A 12,141-nucleotide genomic window follows, 5' to 3' on the forward strand; every position below is an offset into this window, starting at 1 on the left:
ATGGCTATGGAATCTCTTTAGCTTTTGCCTTTAGACCTTAGGAATAGGTCCAATTTTAGAAAATTCAATATATGTGTACGTAACTATTTAAGTTGAGATTCCTTCTCAAAGTATATAGTCCTACCTCATCATTGCTGTCCAAAGAAAAGAAAAGCACAATAGCGAAAGGTTATTTACTTTTTGCACAAATATTATAATTAATTACGCCTCAATCCGTCAAGTTGCCTATGAATATTCAATGTTTATAGCTTAATTTAAGCATGTCTTAGTCCAATATTATGAAATTATAGCTTCTATAAGTTTGCTATATTTTCTACTGATGTATAGGTCTCTGACAAGACTAAGACTCCTAGTGAACATTGTATTTAAAGTAAATATACTACCATAGGCCTTTCGAGACTTCTTAGATGTAATTTTAAGTCTAGCATCCTAGCGTGTGGCCTATTGGTCAATAAAGTGAGTGAGAACCATTAAGTATCTGGTTCAAACTTCAACATAGGCAAAAAAATATTAGGTGATTTCTTTTCATCTATCCAAGTCTTGGTGGATAGAGTTACCCGGTACCTATTGCTAGTGAGACGTGACAGGTATCCCGTGCAATTAGTCGAGGTGCGCAGAAAGCTGACCCAGATGTATGATCGAACTATCTCAAACGACCTTTCTCTTATTTTACTTGCACCTTTTGAATTAGACAAGAATGCTTTATTGAAGAAAAAAAATTCTATTGAATTCCTTTATTTTTGTGGGTGCCTGAGCTTGTAGATCTAAAATTGGCTGGTATCAACTGAGCTAGGGTCAACCAAACATATAGTGGACCGAATTTGATTGAAGTTAACCCCTCTGGACCGTGTATGAGAAAAAGCCAGATTATGAATAGATTTTGGTTGGATGAGGCATGTTGCACTGCATTGAGGGTGGGACATAGACCAATAATTTCACTTTTGAAAAATCCAACCTTCTGTCATTGACATGAGATATCAAAGTTTGAGGGTGCAATATGTAACGTAAGAATTCTCAATAAAAGCTCTCATTGGCCAGCAAATAACTGACACACTCAAAAATAGTCAGTTCATCACTTGCATCTATATCATCAAGTCAGCTCTTCCAGAAAATAATGCACTTCAACTTACCCTTTCAACTTAAAATAAAGGCACCAATAGGAACAGACAAATATATGCACTTTTTTTGGCAATTTTAAGGTAAAAGGATAATGTTATTATTGTATACATACAACTCAAAAATTTCCAACAAAGTCATGTACATCAAGAATGGAGTGATTTCCCACTTGAGGAAGACCCTTTAATGCCTCAATAATTACATTGTCTCATAATTCATCTGTCACAGCTCACTATCATTCATATTTTTTCTATTCAAGAATATTATATGGGCAAACCCCAAATATGGAAAAGAGGGGGAATTTAACAAGGGAAAGAGAATAGGGTGAAATGGGATGCCTCATAAACTAACCTCATATATAACAAGAAAATTTTACAGCCTGTTCAATAGTATGAAACACATGAGAAACAAGAAAAAATGGAGTTTCTTACAACAGCTATATATTAACAGCATCAACCGGTAAGGATGTTGTTCTGTGAAGTGAATTTGGAAGCAATGTTTTGGTGAAGAAACTCTTTGCAGTACTAACCATGTCCTTGACATTTGGCGAACCTTTAATCGCCTCACATATTCGGGCCCTTGGGGTTACCGAACTGGGGCAGCTTTTATTGACAAGTCCATTCGATTCTGAGCTCAAGTTCTTACCACAATCGGAAGATTTGAGTAGTGTTTCAAGACATGATTTCCTATTCTTTGCTTTCTTTTTCCTTTTAGAGGTACCTGTAGGAGGTTTTGAAGCTTTCGGTGGAAGTCCTAAGTGTTGATCTTTTAGCTCCCTCAGTTGTATCTGGTAGTTTGCTTTGAGCCATCTCATTTCCCGCTCAATCTCGTGCTCATACTCTGAAGTTTCATATGATGATGCAGGAATTTCACCTAAAGAACGGGGATTTGACAACGATCTGCCTAATATTTTTGCACCTGATGTAAGGTCACTCTTTGATCCAGCCTCTTTCTGACCTTCTGTTGAAGGGTCAGGATACAACTTCTCACCGTCTTCAAGGGAATGACTCTCCTCGGATCCCACTGAACTGCATTCAAAGCTTTCATGCCGATCCCACATCTCTGTGTGATGGAAACCATTCATTTTGAACAAGTTGTAATGGACACCATTAATATGGCTAGACGATGCTGGATCATCAGAACATGTCGAAATAATAGGCCGAGGACTGTTGGAATGATATGTAACCTCTTCAAACCGACCATGTGTAGCAGCACATCCGTTGCATTCCACGAACTGCAAACTCTGAGAAGCTGGATTTTTGGACAGGAAATTCATGAACGAACCAATAGAGGAATTGTTGGATGAACAGTTGCGACATAAGTTAGAATTTGCAAAGCGAGGGGTTTCTTCTATTCCTGGCCCTGGCTTCCAGTCGGGTTCTAATTTGGAAATCTCACCATCAATCATATCGGCTATGTTTGTAACATCTTGATCAGTTATATCCAATTCGGACACCATTTCAGTTGCAACAGTTAATGCTGTATCATATTCAATATCAAATGGGAAATAGATATTCCTTATACGCCCTGCAAAGAAATGAATCCCGAACCCAATTTTCAGCTCATGATAAGAACAAACAATCAGTTAAAGGAAAAATATGGGGCCTGCTTACCTTCCTTGTCTGCAATTCTGAGTCTTAAAAAGATGCTACCATCTTCCCTTCTCTTCCCTTTAATAGTTATATCCAAATCTGCATGATGATCGTCGTGTTCATCCTCGTTATACTCAAAAAGTTCAATTCCAGTTTGCTCATATTCATTTGGATCAGATGCCCATTCATTTAGATCATCAAAACCATAATCATTGCAGTATCCACTGTAGGAGCCATTACCAAAAGATTTTCCTTCATAATCTAGTCCAGGAACAGGCTTCCTTAGTAGAGGGTTCGTATAATCTAGTTCTCTCCTGGACTCCGTAGGTCTTAAATCTGATTCAATATCATCAATTCGGAGAAAAGGGTCATCCAAAAGCTCTTTTGCTGAGAGCCTTAGAGACACGGTGGCCAAGCATTTTTCAACAAATTGACGTATCTCAGGATCCTTCACTTTGTACAACGAGTCTGGTTTTTTCCCCTAAAGAAATGGAAAAAATCAATTGGAATGAGCACAACATAGACGGGCAAGGACAAAGGGATGTACAAGAGATAAGTACTTACCGAGATCACTTTCTTGTAAATCTGAGCAGGATGAGTGCACTCACTATAAGGGTATTCAAAAGTAACCATTTCTAATATGCACATCCCAAAAGAATATATGTCAACTAACTCATTGTATTCCTCCTCATACACTTCTGGTGCCATGAACTCAGGCGTTCCTGATCATTACAACCAGAGAAACATATGAACACAAACCATTTTCCAAATTGTAGCACAAATACTTACTAGTTTGATCATACATTTCAAACATCAAGAAAAAGAACAGAAGACTAAAAACATATTAAGAGGACTAAAATAGTAAGAATCGTACCAACACAATGAGCAGCGTGCGATTTTCGCAGAATAGCAGCAAGACCAAGATCTCCAATTTTGACTTCCCCTTGGTTTCCATTTATAAAGATGTTATCACACTTAAGATCTCTATGAATTACAGGGGGGTCATGACTATGAAGATAGTGAAGCCCATTCAAGATCTGTCTGCACCACCGCTTTACTGCTCTAATGTTGACTCTTTTGTGCTTCAGCCTATACCTACCAAACCCCAACAAACAAAAATCAAGAATTAATAGCTGGTGAAGGAGATCCAGATTTAGCAATAGAAAGAACTAAAATGACAATATAGAATGGAATGAAAACTAAAACTCACTGTCTAAGAGTTCCAGAAGTGAACATTTCAGTAACAAAATTGATGTTCCTATTAGAAGGATCTACCCAAGAAGTATAGAACTTCATGATATTTTTGTGCTTCAAAGTCTTGAGCAAATGAATTTCACAGTAGAGCCTTTCAAGATCTTCAGGACTTTGTAAGAAATCATAGAGCTTGACTTGGTTCCACGCAACTTCAATACCTTCATATTCATCAAATGCTCTATAACTGCATAATCATTTTATAGAATCCAATCAAATCAAATTGATCCATTTATCCAAAAAAAAAATGGAAAAAGCACAAATCTTTGAACACCCTATTTCTATATCACCACAGTAAAGCTGCAACATTTGCACCAAATATCAAAAATGGGTGTCTAATAGTAGATCTAATAAATACCAATTTTTGACAAGGAAAAAAAGAGGTGAGTTTTGATTCATACACAGTCTTTGAAGCTCCTTTTCCAAGAATTTCATTGTACTGCATCAAATAAAACAGAAAAAAGGAATAAAACATCAAGCTCAAAACTTAAATGGAGTTAAAAAGCTGACGGTGAGTATTGTTCTTTTTGAAGTAGGTTTTGGGGGGGGGGGGGGGGGGGGGAGGGGGGTTATAGAGAGAGGACATACTCTGCCATATCTACCAGTTGGATCAACTTCAACAAATTCAGAAAAATCTGGTTCTGTATGTGAAAGACCATTCATGCTTTTCCAGAAATTAATCTAGTTTTGCAATTTTTTCCCTCTATTTAGCTGCCAAGATTGTGTCTTTTTTGTTCATTCAATAAGAAAGAGGACAGTGGAAAGAAGAAAAAGATAAAAAACAAATCTTTTCTTCAGAAAATATATCTGTATTTGCAGCTGCAAACTCTTCTTTTTGTTTGGAGCTTTTCTTGAAAGAGAGAGAGAGATATAAAAATATGGGAAAGTGAGTTTATTGAAGGAACCACACTTCTTGAAGGGTATCCACAATAAACGTGACTCAACACAAAATTAAGAGGAAAAAAAGAAAGTTGGGGGGGGTGTATAGGGTAGGGAGATTAGTGCATCTCTTGCTTCTTATCAATAGAGAAATCATCAAACTGTATGAAAAAGCAAAGCCAGCTAAAAAAAGAGAAGACAAAAAGAACAAGAAAAGGGAAATAGAAAAAGGAGGTAATATGGTCAAAGATTTTATCAAATTTAATTATTACAGTAATTAGTTTCTGAGAGTGCCTACGAACTTGTACATGCCATTTTCTCATATGGCATGACATATGAGTTTACTACTATAAAACATTAGTGTCAATTTCTTAGTTTTAATTAAGATTAAACTAATCTGACAAATGATTGCTCTGTCTATTGCATAATTTAAGTCTGGAAAGTATGAATAACATATATAAGAGGGACCAAAATTGTGAGCAATATTTATTTATAGATTCTCTTAAGAAAATACGAAGGGTTTAATTAATGTAATGATCTGAAGAAGCGTCTTCGTGTAAAGTATCGTATTCATATAACCGTTTTACCATCTAAATCTACACTCTGCCATGCACTCAAAATTTAGGAATCTAGGTAATAATATCTCGATCAAAAAGCTGAAGAAGTCAATGACCGGAATTTCTTTCTAGATTAATAAAGTAACAGTTTATTTTCCTCTTGACTGCCTAATAATGCTTTAAAACCGGGGAGAAAACAAGAAATTTGCAGGTGTCTTTCTCCTCCGTCTCTCTATATATTAGTAATCAGTTGCAAAATTAGCATATTTTCTGTTTTCAATTCTTTAAATAACATAATTATTTGGCAATTTTAATCGTAATGCACCTCAAATTGACATTTTCCGTTTGCTGATTAGTATTGAGCTTAGGTTTCTCCATCCATATTCTTTTTCTTTGACCAAAAAGAAAAAGAAAAATCTGCCATACCTATAACATTTCAAACATAATATAGACATGTTAGTCTATGTGTACAAACTACAAAGCATTACTCCATCTATTTCATTTTTATAAACTTTTGTTATATTATATACATTTTGTTTATGCATAAAAAATCATATTCAATCAAAAACCTTCATATAGAACGAAGAAAAATAGAAGAATTAGTTAACATCAAGTTAAAACAGATGATAAATATTCAGTATTTTAAAATTACTCGGAATTTAGTGAAAAATTTAGTGGGCGTTTGGATATAAGAATTGTAAAATTCCGAAAGAAAGTGAAAAAAATTTCTAAGTGAAAATGATATTTGAAAATTAGAATTGTATTTGGACATAAATATAATTTTGGGTTGTTTTTGAATTTTTGTGAGTGATATAAATAAAAAATTTGAAAAATAATTTTTTGAAGTTTTTAAAATTTTTTAAAAAATTTTAAAATTCATCTTCAAGTAAAAATTAAAATTTTTATGTCCAAACACTGATTTTAAAAAAAAGTAAATTTTTTTTGAAAAAAATAAAAATAAAAATCATAACCAAACGGGCTCTTAAAATAAAGAAGGAAATAAACATTAAAGAAAAGAGATGATGATGATGATAATAAAGAAAGGACGCACTAAAAAAAAAGGTAGCGTCAAGAGAGTGAACCAAATTGCATAATGTAACATTTGCATGGCTTCGATTAACGTGCCGTATTCTCATTTGACAAACTAATGCTAACGTGCCAACACACTTCCACTTGTTTTTTTGCGTACGGAATTTGGTACGGTTTTTGCACTTTCCCTTCTTTTCCCCACCCCCACCTTTTTCTACATTACCTAATTTTGCCCCTAACTACTCACCTTTCCATGTATCTTCTCAACTTATTTTGGTAAATGATTTTGATTTTACTTTTTCTCCCAATTTGTGTCGGAAAATTCTATATTGAGGTAAAATATTTTTCTAATAAAGAAAATTTCAAACTTAACGCTCGAACTCAAGATGAAAAAGTACTTACTATTTCATCACAATCCTTATTGATAATGACTGGTTCATTCCTTCGGCGATTCTTGGATGGTATAACCATTTAGTTTTGAGAATACACTAACCCAATTATCCTAATTTAATTAGCGTGTGAAACATACCAGATACCAACTGTTTTTTCTGGATTTGGTGCTCCCGTCATCATATATTAGCTTATTAATCAATATTTCTTGAAATTAAAGTAATTACTAAATAAATGTATATCTTTAGCTAAAGGCTGGATTTCTTTTAGTAAACTTGAGAAATAAACAGGCAAAACGCATCAAGCATGCTTTATGAGTTTTGACCAAAAGTATGCAAATACTAAGTTGATAAGCATTGCCTTTTATAGATCTCTTTTTAAATATTTGGATTTTAATGAATAAGTTACTTGTTTTTTTTTAATCTGGAAAGTGATAGGTAAAAGCCAACTTTTCTTATACGAACAGCACTAAACTTGCCTGGCCATGTTAAATTGTTTATATTTGGTAGATAGGCATGTACTGGAGACCGTTTCTAGTAATCTCTTAATCAACGAATGAAAGGATATTCTTGTTTAACTTCCACCATTTATTTTATTTACAAAGATAAAATATGCTCGTTTATTTCCTAGAATTTAAGGTTTCTAGTTTTTCTAACCCAAATAAATAACTAATGAAAATACATAAAATATATCTGTTACAAAAATTTAATCTCTGAAATTTGAATGATAAGCAAATTAAAATAATACTAACAAATATGTCCTTTGGTTTATGGGTGATCCTATTTGTATCTGTGGATGATCGACAACATTGTGGACAACTCTTTTACTTGATTTTACTCGCTTGAGTAATTATACCAATCAAACTGAACATGTGATGAAACAGTACTTTATTGGTCCAAACTTGTCTATTAAACACTTGAAAATCTTTGGTTGATTTTTAATTTGACTGGACATTGGCTTGTCATTAGTGGCCGAGACAAGATATTCATCAACGAAATTAAAAAATTAAAAAATAAAGAGAAAACGAAAATTTTAGAAATTCAACATTTAATATATAATACGTACAAAAGTTTACCTACTATCCACAATATAATTTTTTTGACAGGTTCAGAAGTACCTTTTCGACCCCCTAGCTCTGTCCCTGCTTGTCACTTGACACTTGAGATAAAGCTAGGTTATAGGACGAATTGGCGTTCAAATAGTCCTTCCTAAAAATAGCATGGACTAGCTAATTTTTGGATCAGTAATCAAAAAATGGCCAGCATTTGCAAGTCATTGAAAAATAATCACTATTTTATGCGGAGATAAAATTTGAATAAAAATACCCTACCTGATTGTGGAGCTCCTATGTATAAACTTTCAATGGAACTCTAGCACATTATGCTAGAATCTCATATGTAAAATATTCAAACTTCAACTTATTATGCTGGATTTTTTCCTGATTTTAAGAGTATTTTTGTTCAGATTTTTTCTTTACATGAAAAAATGGCTAAATTTAATTAGTTTTAAAACCGTGACTATTTTTCAATTACCAGTTGTAAATCGGGCTATTTCTGATTTCCCCCTTATCCTTCGGCTGAATATAAAGCCCAACTAGATGAATATACCCAAACAAAGTTGTGTTTCATGACTTAATCCTTGGTAATTATACTAATCAAAGAATTAATTGAACTTTATAGATTCAGTAGCATTCATTTGGGCCACTATTTTTTTGAAGTCATAATGTTGCCAAAATTTGTATTGTCACAAGCTAAAAAGATCTGAATGTCTACAATATCTATAGAGGAACTAAGATCTTGTTGGCAAAAATGAATTGATTATGATTAGACTAAAATGGTTATCGACAAGGCCATATTGAAATGGTAAGTGTATTTATGTTTATAAATAGAAGTTGATAAACGTGAGTGCATGTGTGTACGTGAAAAAAGGGGGGAAATGAGAGCAATAGTTTTTATATTTCTTGTTTTATTTAAATAGGGACTGCACATGAATAATGTCAATAAAAAGCATGCAAAATTTTGGACCTCTCACATGTAAGATAGAGGTAGTTAGGGCACAATAATGATAATGAAGACTTCAATACCACATGTACTGGTGTGTGCTCGAGTATGGCATTGCTCTCTCTAAGACAACATGGGATGGCCAGCTTGTTTGTGTAGGGTCATTCTTTTGTTTTTACGGTTAGACTAAATTTGAATTCGCACCAGAAAATTTTATGTTGAGAGATAATATACATTTTAACAAAGACGATTTTATATTCGTAGCTTGAACTCGAAATTCTATGGTTAAAAATAAAAATACTTATCATTTCACCATAACCTTTCTGGTATGTATGGGCCAGGAAGTCATTCTTAACGTGTTTGAAAAGGCAACTGACAAAAAGAAAAGAACTTGTCAAAAGATAAATGAAAGGGACAATACCAATTGATATTTGCATATATGAGGACTATTTTGAAAAAAAAATAATTATTTAGAAAATATTCGGAAACTAATTAATTGCTTCCTACAAATCATATGTATATAGGTACATCTGCGATCACACGCGTGTGAAAGGAAAGTATTCAGAATAATTTTTTTGATTTAATCATCCGAAGTTTACTAGCTTGAGGGTGTGTTTGGTATAAGGGAAAATGTTTTCCATGGAAAATATTTTTCAAGAAAATGTTTTCTTGGAAAACAAGTAGTAATCTTATTCATTTTTCGGTGTTTGGTACGCAAATTAAGGAAATTGATTTCTCAAGAGTATTCATAAATAATTTAGATATAATAAATATGAAGCCATAAACTTTCAAACCAACAACCTTCCGAACCCACAAATTTCATAAACTTTTGAACCGCTAAACTTTCAAAACCGCGGAATTTCGAACCTGTAAACTTTATAATTTCTAAACCCGTAAACTTCCAAACACATAAACCTCCGAACTCATAATTTTGGAACTTGTAAAATTTTAAACCTTTAAACGGATAAATAAAAAAATTAAAACTGAAATATTTTTCTTGAGGGATTTTTTAAGGGGGGGGGGGGCACGGGAGGAGAAGTGGGGCAGTAAAACGACAAAAAACATAAATTTAAATTAAAAAAAAAATTTAAATTTTTTTTGTGCGGGTGGGTGGGTACAGAGTGGGGTTGGGGGTTGGGGTTGGGGTGGGTGGGTGGATGGGATAGAAATTTGAAATTGCAAAAATAAAAATTAAGGTAAAAAAATAATTTTTTTTGTGGGGGAGGGGGAGGGTTAGGGGTGGAGGGGTAGTAGGGTGGGTGGTAACGGAAAAACTGAAATTGAATAAAAAAGCCTTTTTTGGAGAGGGGGTAGGGTGGGTTGGTGAGGGTGGGGAAAGTTGAGAAGAAGTTGTGGAAAATGTTTTCCCTTCTCTTGATAAGGAAAATATTTTCCTGCAATTGGAGGAAAATGAGTTGATAAGGAAAATATTTTTCAAAACATTTAAGCCAACCAAAAATGAAAAAATTGGAAAATATAATATTTTCCTTCGTACCAAACACACCCTGAATTAATTTCAATTCGCATTATGTAAATTAATTAAGGGGTAAAACTGCTCTTTAAAAAAATCTCTATTTTCAGGACGTGATCTTTAAATTTTTGACTTATGGTAGAAAATACTAACCTTCTTAGCCACCACTCAATATCAGAATATTTAGGATACTTAAAGGATAAAACAAATTTAACTTAGTTTGTAATCAATTCCACAAGCCATATTCGAAAGGGAAATAAATCTTAAATATTTTGCGTTTCAATTCATAGTTTTTCTTTAGCTAGTTCTTAAGTTTGCCTTAGCATACCGATAACACATCATGTCTTTCATGGAAGAGACAAAGAGCCAGTCAAGAAATATTAAACTCTAATTAACTTTTAAGTAATCAAGATTATATTGCCTTAAAAAAATCTTAAGTTACTTTGTTTTTCATTTTCGTACTTCAATTATTTGACAAACTGCCATTGATTCCATGAATACCGTACCATATATATAAAACTACAAACGAAGTTATTTAGAAAGTGGAGCCAACCTAACATGGAGTGCATTGGATGCCTCAAAGTGTAATAGCATAAATTTGGACATCATTCCAAAAGTTTAATTTCCCATTAAATTTGGCCATGATACGTAGTAGTACTTTCTTTCTTTATTTAGATTAAGTCCATTTATATCTGCAAATGGTAACTTTTATATTTGAACTTTGTGTGAAATATATTTGGGATGCGTTTTTATTTGTAAAATATTTAACGATCGGAAATATTTTTCTAATTCATGTAAAGTTCATGTAAAACACCATAAATGCCGTTGGATAATTTCTTAATTTTTTCACATGTATTACTAGTTAAGTGATTGGTATTATTGTTCTTTTATTTTTTGTCGTTCCAAATAACGTTATAAAAATTTATTAAAATTATTTTTTTAATTCTTCACCTATAAATAAACTATCTTATTCTGTTATAACAAGGTACTTTAGTATATATACTTTTATTATCCGAACACTGTGTTTAACCAAAAATCTAAGTCTTTGGTCAAAGCTAAAAAGAAATTCGGGTTACTGATAATCAGGAGACAAAATAAAATACTTTTGAAAATGATGGTAAAAAAGCAAATAGTTGTGTATTTCAATGAATTCTCAATAGTATTCCGTGTCCTTACAAATGATGATACTTCTTCCTTTTATAGATAATTCTAGGTAAAGGAATGAAGCTTCAACTTTAATAATATAATTATGAGTAATAAATGACATTAAATAAGCCATTATACAATCATTCCTATTAAATACCAATTTTGTAATGTATCAAGTATTTAATAATGAATTTGGACTCCTTTCTGTCATCAGATCTTTGTCTTCAATGTCTTCTAATCCGTTGGCTGTAAATAATTTAAATTGGTACGAGACTCGTATCTATACGTCGTCTCGTGCCTATTTAAATTCTTCTTCCCGTGGATGTCTCCATCCGTGCCTCTTAGTCAATTGTTGCGTTTTGACCATTTAACTAATCCACGTGTCATGCCACATCATCTTTAATATAAACTCAGTTTTTTCCCAATACAGATAGTCCCCCCACTTTCTATTTATTTATCAATTAAATAATTGGGAAGTGGATCTTCATGAAAAAGGAATTTTTGCCACAATTAATGCTCATGACAGTATTAACGCCTCAGTAGTCTTTTCCATTTAATGTTCTGCCCATGTGTCATTTTCTAATTGATTCCGCTATTCACACCATTTTTCGAGACTTCTTCATTCTCACATTTACGAAGTGATAGCTGCCTTTATTATAGGCTTTCCATCATTACACTTCTAAGGTTGACGGTTCCCATTTTACACATAA

General features: G+C 33.0%; 1 protein-coding gene across 1 annotated transcript; it reads right to left on the reverse strand.

Annotated features, from left to right (window-relative positions):
• Positions 1 to 1,451: 1,451 nt before the first annotated feature.
• On the reverse strand, positions 1,452 to 4,996 carry LOC107792709 (putative serine/threonine-protein kinase WNK9). Its single transcript, XM_016614944.2, has 7 exons — positions 4,548 to 4,996; positions 4,361 to 4,398; positions 3,919 to 4,146; positions 3,583 to 3,803; positions 3,273 to 3,430; positions 2,730 to 3,189; positions 1,452 to 2,643 (listed from the first exon to the last, which is right to left on the reverse strand). The coding sequence occupies exons 1-7, from the start codon at positions 4,620 to 4,622 to the stop codon at positions 1,553 to 1,555; spliced, it is 2,271 nt and encodes a 756-aa protein (XP_016470430.1). The 5' UTR covers positions 4,623 to 4,996; the 3' UTR covers positions 1,452 to 1,552.
• Positions 4,997 to 12,141: the final 7,145 nt, after the last annotated feature.

This window comes from Nicotiana tabacum, chromosome 7, assembly GCF_000715075.1.
Source record: "Nicotiana tabacum cultivar K326 chromosome 7, ASM71507v2, whole genome shotgun sequence".
Lineage (NCBI taxonomy): Eukaryota > Viridiplantae > Streptophyta > Magnoliopsida > Solanales > Solanaceae > Nicotiana > Nicotiana tabacum.

Bases quoted from the DNA above. Each gene is read 5' to 3' on its own strand.
- LOC107792709 (XM_016614944.2), bottom strand. From the start codon at position 4,622: ATGAATGGTCTTTCACATACAGAACCAGATTTTTCTGAATTTGTTGAA. The intron at 4,147-4,360 runs GTATGAATCAAA...ATGATTATGCAG, and splicing joins AAAGGAGCTTCAAAGACTGT to TTATAGAGCATTTGATGAAT. The intron at 2,644-2,729 runs GTAAGCAGGCCC...ATTTCTTTGCAG, and splicing joins CAGAATTGCAGACAAGGAAG to GGCGTATAAGGAATATCTAT.